Genomic DNA, 26,107 nt, shown 5'->3' with positions numbered 1-26,107 from the left:
TTCAATTTTAATTTAATCACAGTTAATTCTTTTTTTAATAGAAATTGTAATTAATTTGGTAATGAGCATGAAGATCATGGACACTGAAAGAATGCGCATGGCTCAGCAGCAGGCAGACCATTATTTATACAATGCTTCATACCCAGTACGGGCTTTCAGGAGCTTTTATAGTCTTACATGTGTTTTAATATCATCTTTCAGGTTAATATTCATTCTCATTTACATTATTTTAAGCAATGTGTCTTTACATGAGATTTTTAACACTAATAGCTGTGTGGAGCTGCATGTTTCTGTTCCTACCGATCGATTAGTTCTGTTCTGCCATCAGAGGTAGTAGTCATAGCATCAGCGGTGAACGCAGAATAGGATCTGGTAACTAGTTAATATCCATTTGAACAATGGAAAGTTGGGATTTTTGTGAGGATGTCTCTGCTCTAAGTGGCAGCTCTCAAAATTGGTGTTGAAAAGAAGTGAGCTCATGCCGCTGTAGCCGAGCTGCCATTCTCTGTTTAAAAACAACAAAAAAACAGCCCTCAAGGTAACATCAGAAACCCTGAGCGACTCTGCTGTTTGCTGGAAGAGTTAAAGTGAGTTGCTAAGAAGTAACACAGACAGCACCAAACAAAAGAAAGGAGAGAAGACTTTGTCTTTGATTTGATTGCAGTTATTTAAAAAAGACAAATATACCCTCTTTCAATCCAAGTTTGATTTAGTGCCAGGTTAACAAGCTCAATCCCAGACAAACAATAATACATATTACACAGCTTTTTTTTATTTCACTAAAATTAAGCCTGTGTGAAGTAAGCTCTTAATGCTTCCATTACGAGGCAAAGTAGCAGGAGCCCTGTTGATCAAATCCACTCGATTAATCAATCATCAGTAAGCCTGATTATATGAAAGCAGATATTTTGTTTTCTGCCCTGGAGCAATCCGGTGTGTGTTAATACCTTGCCAAGGAGAAGATCATTGTTATTCCCCCTCAATCTGGAAAGGGTTAGAAAGCTATTTTCAAACAATTCTTTCTCATTCAACAGTTGGAGTGATTATGTACGGGTGGATAATGTTTGAGAAAAGGGAAAATGTTCAGACTCTGCAGGCCTCAGTTTGCATGCTAAGTTTTAAAGTTTATCATAGTACAATAAAAGAGAGACTGAACAAACTTGTTTGGAAGGGTGACTATAATCTCTTCTTCTAAAACAATATGACAACATGCTGAGACTTCTTTATTTACCATTTTCTTTTTATTATTCTCTTTTTTCAGTTTATTGTCATGTACCCAGCAGCCTACACTGTGCAATGAAATTCTTATTTTGAGACTTCCCTTCATACAGCTCACTTCAACAACTAAAATAAAATAAAATGTTTACCTTAAGCATAAAAAACGCTTACTGTATTATAGACAAACACAATAAATTAAAAGGAGTTTACTATTTACAGGGGGGTGGGGGTACCAGCGTGCATAGAACAATTTAAAATGTGCAATGTTTAGTTAGAAAAAGTGAATTTTCAAAAGACTACTGTACATGCAAAATGAAAGTTGCAAACAGTCAGAGATTTAGGAGCCTGATGACCTGGAAAGCTTTTCGGAAAGTCTTTCGGACTGGTTGTCCTTACTTTTACATTCCTGCGTCATCTTCCAGACGACAGGAGTGTAAACATCGTGTTTTGTGGGTGGGAGTGGTCCCTGTGATCTGGGCATTGTAGATGTCGTGTAGTGGTTGAAAAGCTGCTCCACAGATGAGCTGTGCCATTTAAATAACATGCTGGAGAGCCTTCCCATCCTTTATGGTGCAGTTTCAGTACCACACTAAGGTGGAGTTTGTCAGGATGCTCTCCACTGTGCATCTGTAGAAGTTACTGAGGGATTTGTAGGCAAATCCAGATCTCCTAAGCTTATATATACCTGAAATCTGGATCAGGTGTGGTAAATCCAAGATTATATTTAGCTTATTGCAACACCTGGTAAGGAATAAATGAAGTCCTGATGAGTAAAACCTTGCAATAGACCCCTTTCCGTGTTTGTAAACAAGTATGACGTAGGCAAGCTGCGCGCGCATTGTTGCGGCAGAAAGACGGAGTTCATGACAGTTTACACCAGCCGATTGACGGAAAAAGATCGTGGAAATTACGTTACTAAACTAACTTTGGCGGATGGAAAGCAACTTCCTTCCCGGAGGAAGATATCACAAAGTGGCCCGATGTCCAATGGCCGGATATTCATCTGTATTTGGTTGAGAAACCTAGTGTTTACACTCAGGAGAAGCTGCGACACTGTCAGCAGCTGTCACAGCTGAAGTTTGTAAAGAATTATGACAACTGAATGTATTTTATACACTAGACATTTAAGTTATTTTATTATTTCATATTTATTTAATTTATCTTATTATTTTTGTTAATTTACTGTGTCCCCTTTGTTTCTTAATGAGTTTCATTAAGCGATGCCTTTGAATGAAAGCCATGTCATGTGTACCTTTGTCTGTGCTGAATGAATGAAGTTGATAGTTATTTAAAAAAAAATAAAAATGAAAAATTATATGAGCTTTATTGTCCATCCTGCATCTCACATTATCACCATTAATTTACAGAAACCTATTCCCACTAATATGATAAAAAGAAAAACATTAAAAGGCATATAATGCAAAATACTGTTTTTTAAAACTTAGTTAATTATTTTTAGGTAAATTAATTATTTTTATTTGACGGTTTGTGGGGATTAATATATCTATAATATACCTGAGTTTGATATACAACACATATAGTGAATATATGTATATTTGTGCAGCATATTTACAGCTGTGGAAGTTGGATGTTTGTAGCTTTAAAAAGAGAAAATAATCAATACATTTACACAATCAGTGAGAAAAAACAAATAACTCCGGTAGTTTATTAGCAAAACTTTAATAGTCAAGTAAATCATTAATGGCTGATATTCAATTCATAGTCACAGCTCCAAATCACTGATGAGAAAATAAAAAAATGTCAAGACTTGATGTTATTATTCAGAACCCTTATTTCTTAGATTTTTTCGGAACAACACTTTTACTAAGGTTTGTGAGACTAGCACACACAGTAACAATATCATCATTATTCCTCTGGGAATTGCAAAAAATGTATGTTCCTCAGGATTTCGATTTGTACAACCGTACACACAACAGCTGGTGGGCATGTTGTTCTTCTATAACGTTACTGCAACTCCAAAAACGCAACTTAAGAAACAAATCTTCCCTCGCTCTATTCAAACTCATGCAACTTCTGCCGCTCTTCTGCCGCAACAATGCGCGCGCATCCTGTGATGACGTAGGCTGGAAAGGGGTCTATAGACAGAGGTTTTACTTTGCTTTTCATGTGACGCATTTAGTTTTAGAGTCTTCTTCACGAGGTTCGGAGTTTCAAAAGAATGCAGAGTAAAATAACTAAAGTAGTCCTGTGATGAGATTTAGTGAGCCTCAAGGACAGCGATTGGAAGAGTTATATCACAGTCAGTGAAGACAAATCTCCCTACAGGACAAATAAATCAAATCAAATCATAACATTTTTCTAAAGAAAAAAGTCTCTGTTTTTATTTCATAATTAAAAATATTAAGTTTTCTAAACATGCAGAAACATTTCTTTATGTCCATCCTCTGTCAGGTCCTCCGTCTTCTCCAGAGAACCCCATCTCCACAGTGAATGAGACGTGTGTGACGCTGGAGTGGTCGCCGCCCAGAGACGCAGGAGGGAGAGGAGACATCACCTACAGCATCCACTGCAGGAAATGCTCCGGTGATGGCAAGAAGTGCATGCCTTGCGGCAGCAGCGTCCACTTTGTTCCCCGGCAGTTCGGTCTGTCATCAGCCACCGTGCTGATCACCGACTTACAGCCGGACTCCAACTACAGCTTCACCATCGAGAGCCAGAACGGAGTGTCCGACCTAAGTCCAACACCGAGAGGAACCGTCGTCATAAATGTAACCACGTCACAGACAGGTGATGTCACAGGCAGCTATTTCATGGCCTACACTCTCACGTAGTTGAGTATTTCAGGCTTTCAGCAACTTTATACGACAAGATTCTGCAGGAGTTTCAGTTAAATGCACCTAAGAAGGCTACTTATAACATTTTCTACAGCAAAATGATAATCACTCACGTCAACGACAAATTTGTTTGTCCTTTTTTTTTTTTTTTTTACATTAATTGCGGCGGAGTATAAAAATTTGACATGAACGCGCTGATATATTGGTGCAAGGGGCGACACCGATAGCAGAAGATGACACCTTTGCTCCTATGCTTGCACTTCATATCATATGTTCATCTGTCGCAGTGTGAGACTGTGGAAAATGCATGAGTAAGATACAGTATGTGTGTGGGACAAGGTGACAGTGACAAATACCACGGCCTCATACTACGGATGTGAGTGTAAAAAGGGGAGGGAGATAGTACAAGGGGTGTAGGAGCAGGTTGTTAAAATCATTAAGATATGCATGTTATTCACAACTGCAGTCTGTGTTACACACACACACACACACACACACACACACACACACACACACACACACACACACACACACATCAACACACGCATTCATATACAAGCACTAATATACACTATCAACCCCACACAAGTGTGGAACTCTGCAAAGGAAGTTAATAGGTTTTGTGTTTTCACACTGAAACCTTAGACAGATAGATATGAACACATGGATGGATGCTGTTGACACATACAGTACGTACTGTATATAACACCCTGTGAGCTGTGTCAATGCAAAATGACAGTATGAGTATTGATCTGAAATCTCTCCCTTAACCCCGTGTGCCTGCTCTCTCAGTCTCTTATCGTGCTTTTCTCTCATGTTTTTGAATTTTACTACGTCTTTGTTGCTCACACGTTCTACTCTCGTCCTTTTCTGTTGGTGTTTTTTCTAGTCAGCGTAGTACTGAAGGAAAGACGGAGCAAAGACAGCGTTACTTTGGCGTGGCAGGGTCCGGAGAGGCCCAGCGGAGCAATAGTGGAATATGAGGTCATCTACTATGAAAAGGTAAGAGAAATGTATGCAAAGGTTATAATCCATTTGTACTTATTTACTTGACTTATCACTATACATTCTTTGGATATTAGTCTGTTGGAGCCAGGAAAATGTTCTCAAACCAGCATCGACCATCAGAAGTGTTTATGTTTGCCTTCATATCTGATGGCAGAAGGAGATGTTTTTTCTTTCTTTTTTCACTGTCATTGACTTAAAGCGGAAGCCTAGGTGACCACCGCCTCCTGCGCCAACTGATCTGAGCAGACCTCCACTCCCTTTCCTCATCATTACTGATCGCATGACAGTCGTGGGAGAGAGATATAGAAATTAGACAAGTTACAGTTATCAGTTTACGCCCCCATACCTTTATGAACGACTTAAACGAATTCCTTTTCATAATGTGCAAGTTGTAAAATGCAAGCATTTCCCATCCTTAATGAAACCCAAACTGCTGAGAGAAGCAGGATGCAACCTTGGCCGACCACAGGTGCAGACTAGTACAGTGAGAAGACCTTAATAATGTTTTGTCTTCTGGAATGTATCATCCTCTACTCTTTAATTAAATCTACCGAAGTCTGAATCATCTTTCAAGTTTAATTTTTGGTAACTTAGACACTCAGTTTTCAGTCCAGTTATTCACCTAGTTGGAAAGAATGTGTTAAAGACGCTTAGCAGATTTTTCCACGACACAAGTATGCAGGGTCTGTTGTTTTAGAAAGAGCTGTTTACGGTTATGTTTCCTTCTAGCGTGACACAAAAATCACTGGAGTACCTTTCTAACTGTTTTTTGTGTTGCTATTGTGCCGTTTCTCGTTTTCCATCCACACTCTGGCAGGATACATGTTTAGCCTAAGGGCAAGTCTCTAATGACTTGTTCATCACAAACATGTCTGTCTCTGCGCTTCCACTGCTTTATCCCACACGTCTCCTCTCCTGCTCACATCAAGCTAATTAACCACACGTCTGTGAGCGAACCTTGTAAAACACTGCCAAGGTGATGAAATTAAGTCTGTGTGTGTGGGGGGGGGAGGGGGGGCTGCATTGGCATGTATTGACGGTAAAATAACTTTAATCTGTGTTTTAGAGCATCTTCCATTAGGTAGAGTATCAGCCTGTCTGCAGGGAATCAGCTTACTGACAAACACACTTATTCTGTATTCATCCTCCTACACGCATATGCATACATATCCATCTGTGTGCACGCACACACTCACACGATAGCTGAAGGAAAGTAAAGGGAGACTAGTAACCACATATTGCCCCAGAGTATAGAGAAGATAAGATTGTCACTTGGCAGATGTTCATGCATAAATGGTAAATGTTCCAGTGATGAACAAATCCAAACTTAGTGAGGTGTCTTTGGCCCCTGGAGACACCAAGAAAGGTTTCAGTTATCTTCATCTGTTTCTAGTTTTTTCCATCTTTCTCGATAGCACAGCTCATTTCTCTTTCAAGGTTCAATATCTTTAACTCTATTCTTTTTCCTCACGGTCTCTTTATTTCTCTGGCAGTTACTGTGATCCACTTAGTGTTTAATTTTGCTCTCCCCACTCCAGAACCAGCGGGAGCAGAACTACACGGTTCTGAAGACTCGCTCCAACATGATGACGGTGGACGGACTGAAGCCAGGAACCACGTACGTGTTCAGGGTCAGAGCGCGAACCGACGGAGGCTACGGCAGCTACGGCGGAGAGATTGAGCTGGAAACCAGCCACGAGGGTAAAGTGAAAAAAATAATGATGTATTTGTTTGTAAATATAGCCTTCCCTTGCTGTGTCTCTCTGCCGAGAACAACTGATTTGGTACTATTTTACATTTCCCTGTGGTTTGTTTGGCTGACAATAAGAATCAAAGACAGTCTCTGCATTTTAAGAGTTTCATTGTGGTTCTTCAAATGTGATGTTAATGCCACAAATCCCTAGTAAAAATGCGGGCCAAAAAGAGGGACAGCGTTTAACAACAGAGAAAAATGTGCTTCCATCTTATATCAGCTGTGCTAAGAAATTGATTTATCCTTCACACAGTTTGAATCAATCCACTAGATGCTTGTAAAAAAAAAAAAAAAATCACTTTCATCCAAACAGCGTTTTCAGTTCTGCTGTCAGACAGAGAGAGAGTCCCCGACAGCTTCACAGGTTGTCGTCTGTGTAACTGAACCAGTCCCTTCAAAGTATCCTGGAATACTTATCAGGTGAAAAAAAGACAACTCAGTTTGACAAGAAAGGAAAAAAAATATGTATAGATTGAAGGTCTTAATTTACACAGACCAGCAAACATAGTCAGCACTAAGGCAGAAGACAAATATTTGGTAGCCATTCTTGAAATGCATTTAAATCTCCCCTGTATAAAGCTTGCACACACATGCACCTCCCAGCATGCATCACTATGTTGACCCTCTACAACTATGCCATCAAACTCTCTCGCTCAGGTCTTTTTTCTCCTTTTGTTTGTCGTCATCCCATTTCATTGTCGCTTCATTACGTTCTCTGGGATTTTCTGCTTTAGAAGCCCCTTAATGTTCTCTTCAAAGTCATCATTGATTCCTAGATAGGCAGACAGACCGCAATAAATCAGCAAATGTATAGCAGCAGCGTACCATAGATTGACTGTGAAGCAGACAAAAACCACACAGCCGCCCTCAAATCATTCAACAGTCAATAAAAGTAATTTAACTCTTTATTTATATTCCTATTGTTAAACAAATATAATAAATTTGAAATGTATCAAAGTCGTGTACCTCTTTTAAATGGAGTTCCCATTCAAGTTAGAAATAGTGAAGTGCAGCTGATCTTGTAGCAATCACGTCAAGGTTATCTAATCAGATAAGTTGCTTTGATCGTTACGGAAAGGTGTGTATGTGCGTGCCACAGATGCAACAGGAAATCAATGCCTGCCTGTGCCTGTGTAGGGATATTAATAAGCCACATCGACACACACACACACGCGCCTGCACACACACAGACATATACAGTGCACGCGCACAGAGAGCTGCACGTGCCTGGCCACGCTTAGCTGAGCCAGATAAATGGCGTGTTTGTTTTAAATAATGGCTCGATTGGTGTGGCTAAGAAATCGATGCATCTTTGCAGAAAGTTCTCGGCGGTAGTCTTGTTATGTGCGATGTTAACATATCCATTTAGACAGCGCAGTGGAATGGGAACGGCTTTCACGTCCATTCTCATACTCTCACAGGCGATGCAGAAGGGAAGAACACTTTTCATCAAGGGCCTTGCTTACTATTCCATCCACCACCCTTTCTCTCCTGTGCTGGTTTGCTGCTCTCTTTTTCCAGTCTTCCAGCTTCTGTCTTTTATCTCTTTTCTATTGCTATCATATTTCATGCTCTCTCCATCCACCCCCCCTTTCCATCCCTGCCACTTTGCTGTCTCACTCACCGCCTCTCTCCCAGTCTCCATTAATCTTTTCTTCTCTAACTTTCCTTTCGTACAAAACATCTTCAACTTCATTTTATTCTCATTTTATGCTTGCTTTAATAAACCAGCGGCCCCTTTTTCTTCTCCGTAGATGTCTTTGCCATCGGGGACCCGAACCAGTCCACTATTTTGGCCGTGTCCGTCGCGGGGGGAATCGTCCTCCTCATCTTCCTGGTGACCTGCTTCGTTGTCAGCGGAAGGTAGGGTCAAAACCTGATCGCTACGAGAGTGGGCTTTTGTTTAAAGCAGTTTTAGAAACAAATCCTGGTAATATCGATGTATTTTACCAAATTCCATGAAAAGGGGACAACTATAAATAAAGCAATTTTAAGGCAAAATATTTGTGAGCAGATCAGTCATTTGCTCTACCACAGGCCTTTACTGTTGTCCTGACGTTATTAAAAACACATGATAGATCCAGAGTGTTGCAGCTTTAAGTGAATATTGAGCACTTCACTTTATTTGGAGACTATTTCACACACTGATGCTCACAAAAGCAATATACAAGCAGATGAAAATAGTCTGTATTATGCCGTTTGTATTCCTCCATCCAGGCTTTTTGCTCCTTTGTGTTTAATTTCCATATAGAACAGCTGTTTTAAGCAGTCAGTTGGACTTCTTTCAAATAAAACAACAGCCTTTTGCATTCGTGGTAAGCTCGTGATGACATTAGACTTAAATAAGAATTAATGACTGTAATCGCCTCAGAATATCCAGCTGGATTCAAATCTTGTTGGGTTTTGTATCATCAGCCCATTTCAACTTCAGCTTTGTTAAACTCTGAAACTCAGGACTCCTTTTTAGCTCAAGCTTGTTACAGTAGTTTTCTCTCTAGATTGAAGCAGGAAATGAAAATGTATAAGCTTGGACTGTTACAGTATGAGCAATTATGTACAGAAAACCTATCTGCTAATAGCCAAGTGATTTCATATCCATAAACTGGTCCGGCCTCAAATCTTTCTCTTTCTCTCTCTGATGGATTACACGCGGCGTGAAAAAGCGCGGCATCCATCTAGCTGACATTTACACAGCTGCTAAAGTCTGACAAAAGGTTGTGCTACTCTGAATGTGAAGTGCACGGACTCCATGGTCGCTCTCTTTGAAGGTTAGACAGCTGTTAATGCTCCTTCTTCATGAATGCCAAAGAGGAGACGGGATGAGAGGGAAATAAAAAGAGCGCCGATTGGTGAGAGGTGAGAAGATGAAAGGATCTGAGTTTGATGGAGGCTCTTCGGAGGAGAAGGAATGGATAAAAGAGAAGAGGAGAAAAGGGATGACAGGAATGTGTAATTTACTGTACCTGTAACCTAATGTTTACCCTCCATGAGATCCAACTAGATTATCCACATTTTAAGAATGATGCGCACACACACACACACATGCAGGCAAACATGCACATACTTGTACTCTAAAAACATTAGTATTGATTCAGGTGATTGCTTATCAGGCTGAGTGCTCTATTCACTATTGACTAGAGGGGATGTAATCAGCAGAGACTGTCTTATGTTCTCTCAAACACACACACACACACACACACACACACACACACACACACACACACACACACACACACACACACACACACACACACACACACACAGCATGTGAATGGGAGCACATCAGCATATTTTTAATCAGGGGGGGGGGGGGGGGGGGGGGATTATGAAGTTGGCCAACTATAAAGAAAGAAAAACAACCTGTTAAACATTTTACCTTCTGAACAGACTTGTTGAAACAAACACACTCACCCCCGTCTAATCAGGTTTCACAGGCTGGGGAAGTGTTAACGAGGTTTTACGGAGGGGTCGATCCACCACCATCAATTCCAGGTCCCCTTCTCCTCCCCGTCCTCCCTTCCTCACTGCATCTATCTTCCGCCGAGAGGTGCGGACGCCTGGGAGGAAGCAGTGTTCACTATTGCTTTCTATTAAACCGGATCTGTCAAAACGTGTTTGCACGTGCGCATAGGTGAAGTACGCAGCGCGTTTGTGACTGGGGAATAAGGTGGGGATCAAAGCTACATCACTAGAGAGACGAGGAGTGGAAAGAGAGTGCGTGGGGGTTGGCTTTGTCAGGAGATGGACGGAAGGAGGCAAAGGTGGGACACAAGTGGATGATAATTATATCAGATAGCAGGATTCAGACACTGCAGCGGGGAGCGGGGAGACGGGACATCTGAAGCATGTTGGCGCCACTAGAGAACCACATTCTCTGATGGTGTGAAAGGTAGAGAGAAAGAGGTGGAGGCTTAAGAGAGAAGGAGAAAAAGGAGATTGGTGGCAGGAGGAGAAGGCTTTGGGGAAAGAAAAGAAAGGTGCAAGGAACAGAGGATGAAAAGCAAGTGATTGAAAGGGGAGGAGGACAGGCAAAGAGAGATGATGGGTGGGCGATTGCACTGTTAGGTGCAACAGGATTGTCATCATTGCTTTTTTTCTCTGAAACTGGGAGAAAGCTTAAACTAATCTCCTCTGTTGTTTGCCCATACCACCCTCTTTTTTCATTTGTTACATCTTATCTGTCTGTCAGATTCTCTTTCAGCTCCTGCTCTCATTTCACTCACTCTTCCACTGCTTTTTTTTCCTTTCCTAATTTTGCCTCTTTTTTTGGTTCTCCGGCTTTCATTTCCTGCTATGTTCTTGAAACTTTCATTTGGATGGATGCATCGACAGTCTGATGAATTGAAGAGATGGATTAAACTGAAATTGATGTTGAGAGTCAGCCAGGTTTTAATTGATTTTCCACCAGACATTTGTAAGACCCCCTTTTCTCGTCTAAATGCCATCATTTTCAATAATCCTTAAAATGGATAGCATTTTCTTCTTGTTTTTCAGCTGAAATCACTTTTATGATCACACGTAGATCATCCTGATTGAAGGTTTCTTATTGAAGTGTCTATTTCCCATATATAACCCCATCCTGGCACATACTATTCCTGCAGCCTTTGCTGGCAGCGTACTAAACAGCTATGGCTCATAAACGTCTGATTTGCAGGCTATTCTGTTCTCTCCTGTTCTCATTTAATAAAGTGCTGTTATGCTATTGTTACAGCAGGAGAGAAAACATGAAAAAAACACCCAAAGCTCCTCAGACACAGCACGCTGCTGACAAATCACACCAGTTATTGCTGTTTGCATGCCATTATTGCTCGCAAGCATGTGCGCACAAGCGTGTGTTTGTGTGGGAAGTTTGTGCTTTTGTCCTCTGAGAGACTGGCAGGCTGGCAGGTGCAAGCGATGGGGAGCGAGCGAGCAACTGGCATAGCCGTGGATTCAACAGATGGCCTTTCACTCAGAAAGCATTCTCCCCTTTGGTCATCGCTTTCTCTCATTCCTTGTTAAACAAGTTGCAGCTTCTGCCTCCCGGCACTGACGTGTGTATGCATTCATGTTTGGGCAGCAGGTTTGTCTAATGATCCAGGAGTCCTACAAACATCTCTTGTTCGGAATGGCTGCAGGCTTTGGTTCTATGCCAAAACTCTTGTGTGCTTTTCTGTATTCATGTTTGAGTGGGAGGTTTGGTAAGACGTTAGCATTAATTTATTGTATCTAAGTTGTGCCTGTATTTTAAGACGTTTCTCATCTGCTTCATGCTTCACACTTGGCCTTTAAGGACTAAATATGTTGCCATAGCTGCAGTTATTTTTCAGGGGTTGCAGGCCACAATCTGAGGAAGAAGAAAAAAAACACAGATCAGCTTGACACGAAATGCAAAATAAAACATGCCATGAATTGTAAAAAAAGCTTTTTTTTGCTTAAGTTTGCTTGTTAAGTTTAAACTTCCAGCTTGCTTCTTTTGAGTTTTATTAAAACTCCTCTTATTTAAAGGTTCACATTTTAGAAAAAGAAGAAAACAACCTTTCTAGCAAAGTATTTAAAAGAAAGCGAATGGTTTCTAAAGAACAATAGACAGAAAATAGAGCCGTCTAAATTCTGCTGCTGATGACAAGCAGACATCTCAGTCTCTGATAGAAACTAGCAGCTCTGACTTCCCAACACTTGAGCATGTCCTGTTGATGTGCTCGTATGTTTGCGTGTGTAAGCATCTCCGCAGCATCTGTTGTGCAGCCCGGAGCTGTTCTTAAAAACTTCATGACGCAAAACAAAAGAGGAAGAATGACAAAAGGGGAGGTTTGTCCTAATGAAAGCCTGCTGCTGAGAGCGGAGAGAGCAGGGATACGAGGCAGCCAGAGGAAAAGTGCCTTGAGAGGAACAGAATAACTACAGAGTGTAAAACGGCTCAAAGAGCGGGTTTGTCTTCGCTTGTTTGGATTTCAAAAACGAAGAAGGCAGCTAAAATAAAAAGAACCAAAGTCAACACAGAAAAATGGGAAGGGGTATGAGAAAAAAGGAAAAGTGGAAAAGGAACAAAAGCCCAATTTATGATTGACAAATGAGTTTAATTGAGAGTTTGGTATCAGTACTAATCGGCCTGTATATAGAAATGCTCTGTTTACCTGATAATAGCACCAATAATGACTTAGAAGCCAAAAGAGTTTGTGTTTACAAATCTAAAAGTCTACATGCCAGTGTGAGAAGGCGTGTGTGTGCACATGGGTAATAATACTGAGGCACAATGTCATTAGGCAGGTTTGTATGTACTTGCTTGCAATGTTACTTTCAATTAATGCAGTAAGCTGCGAGGTGCAGCCAAATACAGCTTTGTCTGCAGAATGCCTTAAAATGAGTTAAGAGACTGTGCAATGATAGCACCCAGACGCCGCAGGTGCACAAGTGCTCCACACAGGCTCCATGTAAATGAGCAGATGCTGCAGTGGGGCTGATCAAATGATGTCTGACTCAATCACAACTGCTCATGTCCACGCTTTTAAAGTTCATACTGCTCTTACGTTCATTTGTCAGACAAACACTCACAAACGCACACGTTACAACCTTGACCTAATCAAGTTACGTCAGCTTAGTCGCATCATTAGGAAAATTAAGTTCACACTGATCTGCATGCTCGGACCTGTTAACAAATATGACACACTTCAATTAATGATGCAGATGACGCTTCCCTACCTCTCGCCATCCTCTTGGTTTGACCTTTCACCGGGTTGTTAAAAAGTCTGCTACATTACACCAATTACCAGAGCACAGCTCCTCTCCCTTCCACTCCTTTTCCTTTCTTTCCATTACCACTCTCCTTAATGAGAGGCTTCCAAATGAAATGTTTCCAAACAGGGTGTTAATGAAACATGGACAGATTTATTAGTCATAACTCTTCAACTAATCATTTTCCCTTCCTAATAATAAGCCCGAGCTGAGTAAATCTTTTTACACCTTGGCCAGAGATCGCTGAGCCGGTGCCAGACACGGCCAAGATGGTGATGGAAACGGCAAGAAGAAGAAGTCTTACTCACTTCTGTTCCCGAATGCTCGCTTAATATTCATCACCATGACACGCTGACTTTGTCTCAGTTCTTTTTCTCCTTTTTCTTTTTAACTATAGGATGTTTCATCATCGAAAACCAGCTTTTATAAACCTCTGTTTATTAGCACCCAAGCTGTGATTGCACTTTGTTTTTCAGATGACGAGGCAGTGAAATAATAAGAGTGAATTTAATCCATTGATTTCATTCCTAGTAATTATTTTTTATTTAATGGCTTGATATTAAATAGAATCACCATTATCATGAGTAATGATGAGAGCAGATACTTCACAGCAGGGTGTGTGTGTGTGTGTGTGTGTGTGTGTGTGTGTGTGTGTGTGTGTGTGTGTGTGTGTGTGTGTGTGTGTGTGTGTGTGTGTGTGTGTGTGTGTGTGTGTGTGTGTGTGTGTGTGTGTGTGTGTGTGTGTGTGTGTGTGTGTGTGTGTGAAGTGGGGCTGATGGATAAAGTGGCTTCGAAGTGTTGTTTCATTGTGTCATGCTGGAAGGGTGACTAATGGTTTACTGATTTCATTTTTCTAGTCATTCTGATTAGCTGTGGGAAAATAATGTGGAGAGACAGGAAATGAAAGAGGAGAGGAGAAAAGATTAGATTAGAGGTGACAAGAGGAGAGGAAAGGAGAAAATGTGGTAAGAGGGGAAAAAGGAAAGGAAAGGTTACAGCACTTTACCATCCAAACACAAGTCTGGTTTCTTTTGTCCATCTCTTTATACTTTTTCAAAGTCTTGTCTTCTGTCCCACTTTGTTTCAAGGTTACTCCTCCATCCATATTTACCTAACTCTTTCCCTCTTTCACTGACATGCATAATCAATCCTGCCAAACTTTCCCAGCGTTTGATCTCTTTGCCTGCCTCTTTGTTTCTCCCGCTGTCATCTTTCTGTTTTCCCATTTCTTCTTTATCCTCCACTCTTTCGACTTTTCCTACTGTCCTTCATTGCCTCTGGCTCCTACCCTCCCATCTCCAACCTTTTTCCTTCTGTTCTTCCTCTCATTCTGATAATGTTTTTTGACATACAGTACAGTAATATTTGATGAAGCACAGACTGCAGACGGCCCAAGAACTGGAGACTTGCATGTGAACGTTGTGATGATCCACCCCACATCTTAAACTTGTCAGTAGCTCACACTGCACTGCTGCAGGAGCCTGAGCACATTCAAATAACGGCACAATCACTGAGTACTCATTTCAATCATCGGAGAACTTAGACGTCAGCACAAAGCTGAGCTGGACAAGTGTATTCTGTATTAGCCTGGAGTCAGACTGGGGGCCCCATTAGCTTTGTCCCTTAAGAATACAGGTTGGGTTGTATGATAATTTTATTCTATTATAATTGTAATTGAGCAAATAAGCAATTACAAGGTGTAGGTAATAGGTTTGAAGGCTTGACCTCGATGATCTCGATGCCCTGAGGTGATAGATCTCTCTGAAATGTCAATAGATATGAGAATATTTAGCTCTGTTTATCTAACAATTAGACCCGGACGGGAGGCAGGACTTATGTATAGGTTACAGTTTATTCTCACGGAGTACTGATAGGTCCAAAAAATAAAGTCACTCCAAAAGGAGGAAAACCGCTACCATAAGGTGCGATGCCCAAAAATAATAATCCAACAAAAGGTGCTTCCGAGGGAGAAAAAAAAAAAAGCCACTTGTCTTTAAACCTAACTGAGACCTGACGCTGGAACAAAACAAGGCTACAAAGAAAAATCACTCGAACGAGGGACAACTATGCACACGAGACCAGACAAACTACGGTTATGGACCTTGGATAAGAGCTGGTATGATGACGTTGGACGGCACACTGGCAGACGACAAAGGGAAACGCAGACGTGGGGGAAGAGGGAACAGGTGGACACCATCAGGATTCAGGGGAGACGATCAGACCGGTGACACACGAGGAAGAGCAAGTGACCTGAAACGACAGGACAGTTACAAAGTTTCAAAATAAAACCAGAAATGTGGTACAAAAAACATAAAACAAAACAGGATCTCACCGCAGTGTGACAGACTGACTACTACACTTTTAGATTGTTTATTTAAATACTTTCAGTATTCAGCATTCACCTCTCGTTCCCTCAGGTGGATTGAAATGATCTTTTTGATGGACTGATGACCTGAATGATGTGTCTCCTAGGTTTCTGGGCACAACCCTCTGAGGTTTGATCCAGTAGTTTCTCGGGAGTTAGTGTGAAAAAACAATGAATGAATGTCCCATACGGTAGTTGATAGAGTTATACATCCCTCAGCCTTACGATTATGACTACCTGCCTAGTCATAAGTAGTAATTACTATCTATGTCATCAAAGGAGCTCTTAAAAGTCAGGGTGTGGACAAAGACAATCTCTGGGGGACCTGTGTTTGGTAACAGGAACCTAGCAATAGATTATTTTGGCCATGTGGATTGTGGGGTGAGGTTTCTTTAGGTTGAACCTGCTTCTTATAGATTGCATCACATCCATCAGATTAGCATCCAGAGAGTGGATACATGCTGATGCCATTTGTCCGTTTTCAGTCTTTCCTATGTGTTCTGCAGCTATTATTGTTTGATGTGCTTTATTTTCCCATCTGCTCCTGTCTCCTCTTTTTTTTTTGCCTCCTCTCTCCTTTCAAGGATGAGTTATGCACAGACTTTGTTGTATTGGCCCACTGTCCTTGTTAATTGTTTATCAACACAGTCTGTGTTTGTCTACTCCATCCTTTTTTGTTCTTCCCTTTTGTAAAAGAAATATCTTTCATTTGCGGTTTTTCTGGTTTTGGCTCGTTTTCCTCTACTACTCTCTGCTTTTTCTTGTTTGTCGTACAAACACTGCCTTGACTCTCTTTCTGTCTGCATCGCTAGCGCCGTTGACCTTGGAGTTTTTATTCCAATAGCTACCTCCACGCCTCTCCTCACTTTTTTCCTTCCATCTGATTGCTTGCAAGTTGGTATGCAGGCTCGGACCCCTATAGAGTGCATTTTTGCCCGTCAGCACTCTGCTTTTCCATCCTTCTCCCTCTCAGTCTTTAGTCCTCTTTCCAGGGATTCATGTTCACTCTTTCTATCATATAAAAAAAGAGCATAACTGCATAAAGGTCAGATGATTAGCACTGTTGAGAGAAGATAAACAGATTCCAGCAAAGACAGTAAAAAGAGAGAGGGTTTTGGAAAACAGGCATGTTTTTTACTTCACAGAAAAATTAAGAAAACATAAGGGCACCAAGGTGGAAGAAGACAGAGGGAAACGGAGGAGGGGCCATGCTGACAATAATATATGGACGGAGGCTTTCTAGAATGACAAATGGGTCTCGAGTGACAGAGTATTTTATTAAAAAGTAAATTGATATGCAAATGTGGAGTCTGTGGCTTTGGAGGACAGGAATAGCCTGTTGTCCCTGCTGAAGCGGAGCAGAGAGACGGACCGAGAGGGCTGTGATAGCTATACAGAAGTCCATTAATGTGTGTTTTTGTGTGATTTGGTGCAAGAGCGTATACTTTAAATAAGGAAAGGAAGAACATTACACGAGTGTCACGTTGCACTGCACGTCTGCAAAGTGTAGTACAGCTGGATGGAAGCTTATGGAGGCATGATTTGTCCCACAGAGGTTGGTTTTGTTCATATTCTGTTGCAGTTTAACAAGAGAAAGAAGCAGTTACCGTAGATCTGTGACTCTACATCAGTTTAAGCAGATGAAGCAGTATTTGAAGATTTCAAGAAAACTAGTGAGACAGTGGAACATGTTTGCACTGGTGAGGGATACCTGAAACTGTATTTGATAAATTATTCCATATCATCATTTTGTATAATGACTTGTGGTAAAAAGTTACTCTTTCTCTTTGTTTTTTGCGGAAACAATACTTCTATTTGAGCCAGATTTGTTTAAGAGCCACTGCCGAGCAGCCGTCAGGGACATCTTCACCTAACATTAATCAAGAGCTTTCATACACAATGAAATGTTAATGCTGGTCACGACCGATTAGCTGTCAGGATAGACTTTTTGAAGGATTTTAAAGATATATTACATCCAAACATTTTCCCCTCATAAAGATTGTTTGCAGTTATGCATTAATTCAAACATTTTTTATGTGATTTCACAAAGTATTTTATCAAAATTGTTGCAAAAATGTATTCTATAATAAGAAAACTGTATCTTCTTTAAGCTGAAAGTCGTGTTTGCAATCTAGAGTAAATGGAAATCAGAGTGAGGCATATTCTCTCCCATTTGAGGTTTTTTCTCTCACCAGCATCGCACAGGTTCACGTGTGACAATTTCCAACTAAAAAATAAGGAAATAAACACCCATGCCCTCAAAAAATGCTCCCCATATCTTTTCTCTGAATCTATTTCGATTGTCTTCAACAGATGAACTAGAGGTCAGCAGCATTTAGTGCAAGGTATTAAATATCTTTTTCGAACACATACATGCAGACGCAGCTGCTGAGGGAGACAAAAGCCACGGCCATGTCAGGTTTTGTGCCATGTTTAAGACTGCAGAGCTAATGAATCATGACACTTCTAACTGGAGAGGAGGAATGGGTTGCTCTGTAATTACTATGGAAATGTGTTCATTTCCCATCAGACGCGCATACACACGCAGACCTGCACACAGCCCTGCACGCAGTGAGACACACTCAGTCTAGCAGCAAACACATCCAGCAGTAATGGGGAACTGTTTTCAGTGCGGGATAAGCAGAACATAAACACATGCGCATATGCACATATGTGCATGCATGCGTGTGCATGTGCATCCCTGAGGGGATCCCACAGTTGGATCAGAGGTGTCACCCACATCCCCATTCCCCATATGTTTTATACACATGCCCCCGAGCACTGAGTATATTTGAATGTGAGTCAAAGGGATAATGATAGTCCCTTGGTGTTCGACCAGCAAGAGCCCAGCTGATAACCAGGTGGGACCCAACGTTAGACCCCCACATCTATATCCTCAAATACCAGCAACCAGTCTACCCTTATGCGCGCATGTGTACTCCCAAGAGAGCCTATTGACGTGCGGGTTATAGCATGCATTCAGCTGTGTAAAATCAACACAAGGATTAAACAGCAAATGGATGAGATTTACTGAGCCCAGAGAACACCCACCTCTCCCCATTTCTATTGCTTTGTGTCTCATTCTTAGTCATAACACATTACCCTGTCTGTTCTGCATTCTTCTTTTTATTATTTTTAACCTCATCTCATTTCTCTGCTCGTTTTCTTGATCAAATCTTTGCTCACTGTTCCTTTTAGCCCCATTTGCCTCCAGTCTTCTCCACTGCTTTCCTAAATCACATACCATCTGTGCTGCAGATTTCCAGTCACTCCTGGCCCTTAGCCAACATCAATTTATCTTCTTGATGGACAGACAGACTGACTGACTGACTGACTTGACTGGATTCAGTTAAAGCAGTTCAAGAATACATGTGTCCTTTAACCAGCCTTCCATTGATCCAAATTTGTTGTTATATTAATGAATTAAACAATATTCCACGGAGCAACAATAAATAAAGAACAAACATGTTAAACCCCAAATAAATGTTGCAGACTTGTCAACAACTCCCCATCAAAAGGAAGAAAGTAGAAGAAGAGAGAGCATCCTATTTATGTTGGGGTTAGTAAACCGTTATATGATACTGCTTTTACATTTTATGTTTTCTGCAAAATTTGAAGCGGAGCAGTAAATCTGAAAGACAGTGTTATTGGGTGATTAAGGCTCTTAAACACTGTGTGTGAGGCAGAGGGCCAGCGGAGTCGAGGAAATACGGTGTCAAACACGTGTAAGACCCACACAAACCTTCAAAGTGGCAAGAATCTGCCTTTGAGGTCTGTAAAACAGAATAAGGTTAACACTCCTGCACAGCTGCGCTGCAGGATTGGCCTGATCAATTGGTCAATATTTTGTATTGATCTGTGGCCTGACCCACACTGCAGGAGGCCAGAAGGGAGAGAAGGGGCACAGATATGTGCGCTTGATGACCAGTTCATAGACTGCCATAGATAGAAATCCAATGCTTATTGTATAAAACACACACTAATATATATATATATATATATATATATATATATATATATATATATATATATATATATATATATATATATATATATATATATATATATATATATAAAAACACAGCAGTGACCTGTATGGTAATTTTCCAGAAGTAACTTAAATGCAATACTTCAAACAGATATGTGCAATTCCACTGTGCACTCAAGGACTGAGGTAATGGGATTTTCTACACATGTACTGCAGTGGTATGAAATATGTTGGCTTCCTTGTGGCTGAGGAACTGTCATTAATGTGCATATGGTTCAGATACTGTACAGCATTGCAACACAGTCGTATATTTCTCTTTGCAGGCATTGTGGATACATCAAAGCCAAGCAGGACCCTGATGAAGAGAAAATGCAGTTCCAGCATGGCCGAGGTAAAAACTGGTGCAGGGAGAAATGGATACAGTTAGAAATGTGTGTGTGACATTTGTCTTAAAACTAGACTCCAGACCCAGCTGCAATGAATCATGTGTCTTTGTGTAATTCTGGCTGTGTACAACAGACCGAGGCATGAAAACGTTCCAAATGTTGCAACACCATGAAATACACTTTTTTTTGTCAAAATTAAAGAACAAACTGCACGTCTCTTACATTTCAGAAATTTCATCTGAAGACACAGTTTCATTGATTTTTGTCAGTAATATTTATTGAGAGAAAAATTCCTGTTAAACTATTAAATAATGACTCATGCTCCTCAAAGAGAGCAGCCGTGCTTAAACTCCCATTTATTCAACCAATTTTACAGTACACAAATATCTCCCCAAGACACAGAAGCCACATTCATTTGTGAAGCATAATGTTCCCTGCAACCCTCCACAAAGTAACATTTTAAACACTGACAATCACTTTTTTTTAATATACGTGTCATATTATCATATGCATATATCATAAACCAGTATGAACTATGATTTGTTAATTACTTTGGACCCAATTTGGAATGATTTTCTTCTACTACATTTAGCAAAGGCTGCACATAAACATAATTATCTGCCCATCTGCACACTCTTTCCCCTGATGCAGTGAAGCTTCCAGGCAGCAGGACCTACGTCCATCCTCACACCTACGAAGACCCTAACCAGGCCGTCCGAGACTTTGCCAAAGAGATAGATGCTTCCAACATTCGCATAGAAAGGGTCATCGGTGGAGGTGAGTTGGCAGTAAAACTGGAATATTTTTGTTAACTCAGAAAGCAGTCAAATAGGATTTTATAAAAACACCCCTATGTTCATTTTTATTCATTTTAAAAGATTTCTTTTTGTGTAAAAATGAAGTACAGAAAGAAATGAAATGAAAATACTTTTTAGATATAAGTATATGCTCCTCTTATCCGGCAGTACCCCGCAAAGGCCATTGTTTTCCTCCTGTTATTTAAATGTCTTTAATTGCAGCTCATTTTGAAAAATCTGACCTATACAGAGCAAATTTTAAAGTATGTAAATGATTCTATTTCAACAATGAGAAGTTAAAGTCAGTTACTGAACAGCCTCTTAACAGAGGTTAAAATGACCCAAATGTCCATTTTACAAGCTCTTTTTCTGTGCGTAGGAGAGTTCGGGGAGGTGTGCAGTGGTCGGCTGCGAGTTCAGGGGAAGAGGGAGATCTACGTGGCCATCAAGAGTCTGAAAGCGGGCTACTCTGACAAACAGAGGAGGGACTTCCTGTCCGAGGCCTCCATCATGGGACAGTTCGACCACCCGAACATCATCAGACTGGAGGGAGTTGTCACAAAATGTGAGGAAACACACAACTGTGGTGAATCGCTACTTAGTCGTGTGTTGGTGATTGTATATTCTGCATGTCCAATCACATGTTACCCTTACTTTATCTTCACTTGTGCTTGCGTGTGTGTGCATGTGGGTATCTGTCCGTCACATACCTGCTTGAAACACAGCAGAAATGGTTGGGTTGTAAATAGGAGCTGACCCAAGATCGGATAAAAGCTCCATTGCCATGGCAACACAGTGGTGACGCACAGCAGTGTGCATGCGACTGTCCAGCCCTAAAACGGCCACTTGTTTACCTCACATGATTGCGTTTGGCCAATTAGAGTGAGTGTGTGTGTTGATGCAGGTGAGACAGACACGGACCTGGTTCATTTGTTATCGCGGTTCTGTCCACCAATTCTGCTCCGTGTCCCCATCTCAGACCCCTGCTTCCTCTGTCAGTGTCCATCTAATCCTCTCATTTAGTTGCTCCCACTTTTCCCCTCTTTTCCCTCTTGCTCTATCTTTTATTCAGTCAGTCCCACTCATCCTTTCTCACTCTCATTTTATGTCTCACTCTTTGTCATTTTCACGCAGTGTCAGAGTTCAGGCACACTAGAAATGGAAATTTTAACACATTCTTCTTTTTCTCCTTTTGGCAAACATGCTTAAAATAAAAGCACATCTCCAGTTCAATACCCAGGAGCTTTTTGATATAAGGGATTGGAAGAAAGCACCAAAACAAGCTGAAGGAAGCGTGCCTGTGCAACTGGGTGTTCCCACATTTATGACCCAATACTTAGAGAAAGAGATACAAAATAGCAATCGTCAAGTATTCATCTGATAATGAGCGCCTCAGTCAGCAGATAATGGGATATCTTACTTCTAATTATCATTTTGTTTACAACAAGGCTCCCATCATCACTCTCCTACTTTTGCTAAATTGTTACGAGGGACAGGTCAAGAGCTACATGGCAGAGATTTTAAAAGACAGTCAATCACCACAGCAGTGAAAATGAACTAAGAACATTTACTTGAATAGAACATTTTGAGGGACTGGTATTGGACTTGAACAGTTTTATCGTATGCTCTCGTCCTGAATACTCCTGCTCTGCTTCATAATAATCTAATGATGTCATCTGTATAACGAATGATGACATCAGTACGATTTTTCTACTTTCACTCATCCATAGGTTCTGAATACTTATTATAAAGTTAAAACTGTGATTTTTTGAAAGTTAAAATGGGTATTTACTTGATGAAAGTGCTGCAGTAATATTTATGCAGATTTTTGCTGCAGCCAGACAGCACTTATGACCTGTGATTTAACCCTGCTTGTAGAACAACAAAAACAGAAACAAAGGATCAAGCATGAATTAGTAAACAGTAGTAGTAGTGTGTAGTAGTGTGTAGTAGTGTGTAGTAGTGTGTAGTAGTGTGGGCACACCTTTTCATAAGAACTTGTTTTCGTGAGGACCGAGTCTGACATCTTTTCCCCCTCTCCTGCCTTTCCCGCTCTCGGGTGTCAGAGTGCCACTCTTCTCCAGATCCCACACCTTTGCTATGCCGATGTTTGTGGGAGATCTTCAGACAAACAACGACGAGAGGGGAGTGGCGGCACAAAAACAAAGGATTTTAAACATGCAAGCAGACAAACAAACCTCTGCTTTTGCCCTCATCAGACTCCCCGCTGTCACACTCTGGGATCAGCCCATCGCACTGCAGTTGCTCAGCGGTGCCTAGGCCAGCAACAAAAGAGCAAACGCATATGCAAAGACGTCTAACATGAATATTAATCATTTAGAAAGTTAATTGGTTGTGTTTTTAGCCTCATGAATATTCAGCAGCTTGCATGTCGTGAGTGACACCCCACTGCAGTTCTTATTACTTCTTCCTATTGTGTCACTCCCCTCTCAGATATGAGCTATGACACACTCAGACATGTAATTATAGCACTTACAATTAAGTAGGCGACATTTAAGGACTGAAAAAATACTATGGCTGGAAGGAAAAACAACAACAAAAATATTTGAAGAAATAAGATTTAAAAAAAAAATGTTTAAGTGGCATAGCTCTTTACTGTGACTTCACCGTGTTGTGTCGTTTGAATGTAATCATGTGTGTGTCTTTTTCTTTGGTTTGCAGTTTGTACTTTTCTCCTCCTACATGCATTTCCTTGTGTCTCCCTTCTCACCTATCTTCACGGCACATTGAGGAGCTGATAGAGCCCCACAGAAACAAATCTCACTAGCAGAGCAGTAATTTCACAGGTCAAAGCCCTGGGTGTGTATGTGCGGGTAAGGAGGTGAGAGTTGAGATGGGTCAATAATTCCTTCAGGCCTTTTTCCCTGGCACCAGCTGGTCCCTTCACACCGCCCTCAGTCTAATCAGACAGGCTGACCCTGATTGCTCCGGACTCAGGTGTGCTGGATTGGTTTTCGTAGGTGTAAGTAGAAGTCGACACAGAAGTAGCATCGGTTTAAGTAGGACTGGGAGTAATTGCTTCTCTGCTGTGGTAGGAGTGGGAGCAGCGTCAGCAGAAGCTGAAGTAGCTAGGGTAAAGTAAAAGTAACAGCTGAAACAATATTAATAGATCTCAGAATGAAGGAAGACCTTATTTTAAAGCTAGTGATATAAAATAAATTAAAAAAATGATCAATAGGCACTAAAGAGTTGGACGAGAAGACTGATACTACTGTTCTGATTCCTGGTAGTGTAATATGGGCGTTCTGGTTTTTTCGGTGACATCAGAAACATATATAGCTGTGGTTATAATCAGTATAGTATTTCATTTGGCTGTAATGAAAAGAGCAAAAGTACAATAAGATGTGAGATTAATTTTATTATCATCACATAAGTAGCTGTGGATCAATTCAGCCATGTAATGACAGTGGTGGGGGCCGTGATTGTGGCAGTTTCCGTTGTGCTGATGGTTGCAGTGGCATAAAAACATCGCGTATTTTTATTGATGTATGCATGAGTGGAAATCTCGACTGTGTGCATTTTTCTATTCCATTCATTTCCTTGTGGATGGATGTGTGCGTGCGGGTGGGCATTCTCTGCTTAAAACCTCATAAGCCTTCAGCCGCTGCCATATGCCACTCTAATCACCTACTCCGCTGTCTGTCACTTGATTGTAGCTATTGTCATGCAAATGTGGGCGTCACATGCAGAAAAAGGTAAACAGACAGAAAATAGACCTCACATTTCCTTATTAATCTTCCCAAACATCAGAAAAGTGCAGCAATCTGTCCCCATCCCATCTTCTCCTTCTCCCTGCTCCCCCTCCTCCGTCATCTCCTTGTCCTCCCTTTATCTCCTCAGTCCCTCATTTTATCCATCTGTCCTTTATACGTTTTACAATCGCTACAACAATCGGCTCATTTGGAAAACCCTCAATTATAGAACTCCATCTCATCTCGCGTGCGCGTACACATGCTCTACAAAAGTGCTATTAAAATCGGCAAAGCTGCGTTTTCCAGCTCCTGTTGGAAGAAACTAGTGATTAGTTTTAACTGTGTGTTATTGTGCACTGAACAATAAGTGTTTCAGTATTTCCTGTCAGGGTCTGATTCGTGTTTTGCCGGGGTATTCATGGTTTGAATACCCTTGGAGATATGAAAATTGGACGGTACAGACAAAAAAGGGACGGGAGGAAACTGGGAGGGAAAAAAGGTGACAATGGGTGTGGGGTGTAGGTGAGAAGGGGAGCACGGATGAATGAGATAGGATACAAGCATGGGGAGTTGAGAGAAAATGGGGCTCGAGAATAAACGAGGACCGCATGGAGAAAGAGGTGGATGGACAAGACGAGAGATGGCGAGGAGACAAACGTGAGGAAATGAGAGGAGACGAGAGAGCGAAGAGGGAGGAGGAGAGGTGAAGAGAGGAGAGAAGATAAGGTTATTGAGTTTCTGTCTATCTGTTTCTCCGGATCCACAACCTCACATGGCGCTTTCCCAGAACAGAGATCTGTCCTGTGTTAAAAGCTTTGTATCATTTAGTTCAGACCCTTAACATTAATCAATACGGCAGTTATTTCATTTTCTCGTTTGTACCTTGGGCTGCCTCATTCAATAAAGCTGTAATGCGGCCCACTGGCACACTCACGGGTAGCTACTCATAATATCATTGTCCAGATGTATACCGAGTCTATCGCTTTCATTTACACCATCACAGACAAAAACAGCCTCTCGTAATGTCATTTACCAGCCTGACTGTATTTACAGTCCGCCGTCTTTATCAATGTCATACGTACACATGGACTCACAAACTCACACACAGTCCCAGCGTGGTACTGAGGTAAACCACACTTTCTGCAAAGAAAGCTCCTTTCAATAACAAACAACATTAAAACACTGTCTCCATGCACTAACAGAAACACTTTTAGCAGCGTAAATGGCTGCATTATTGCTGAGGAGGCAAGAGAAAATACATTTGAATGAAACTGAATGTGATTATTTAATTAGGCGCTTTCAGGAGGAAACTGAAGAGTTCCCCCCCGAATGTTTGGTGGAAGGGGGAGTTTCTGTGACGTGAGGTGCTT

General features: G+C 41.2%; 1 protein-coding gene across 2 annotated transcripts in view; it reads left to right on the top strand.

The window, feature by feature from the left end:
• epha4b (eph receptor A4b) overlaps window positions 1–26,107 on the top strand; it is an 89,441-nt gene that overhangs the window by 51,130 nt on the left and 12,204 nt on the right. For both annotated transcript variants that reach the window (XM_061732034.1, XM_061732033.1), the window contains exons 7-13: window positions 3,631–3,966; window positions 4,903–5,015; window positions 6,560–6,722; window positions 8,529–8,637; window positions 20,165–20,232; window positions 20,879–21,004; window positions 21,404–21,589. In XM_061732034.1, the coding sequence (XP_061588018.1) occupies window positions 3,631–3,966; window positions 4,903–5,015; window positions 6,560–6,722; window positions 8,529–8,637; window positions 20,165–20,232; window positions 20,879–21,004; window positions 21,404–21,589 (1,101 nt within the window). The remainder of the gene's footprint in view (window positions 1–3,630; window positions 3,967–4,902; window positions 5,016–6,559; window positions 6,723–8,528; window positions 8,638–20,164; window positions 20,233–20,878; window positions 21,005–21,403; window positions 21,590–26,107) is intronic.

This window comes from Cololabis saira, chromosome 10 (assembly GCF_033807715.1).
Source record: "Cololabis saira isolate AMF1-May2022 chromosome 10, fColSai1.1, whole genome shotgun sequence".
Classification (NCBI taxonomy): domain Eukaryota; kingdom Metazoa; phylum Chordata; class Actinopteri; order Beloniformes; family Belonidae; genus Cololabis; species Cololabis saira.
The sequence above is the reverse complement of the archived record's forward strand: the minus strand, read 5'-3'. Positions and strand labels throughout refer to the sequence as shown.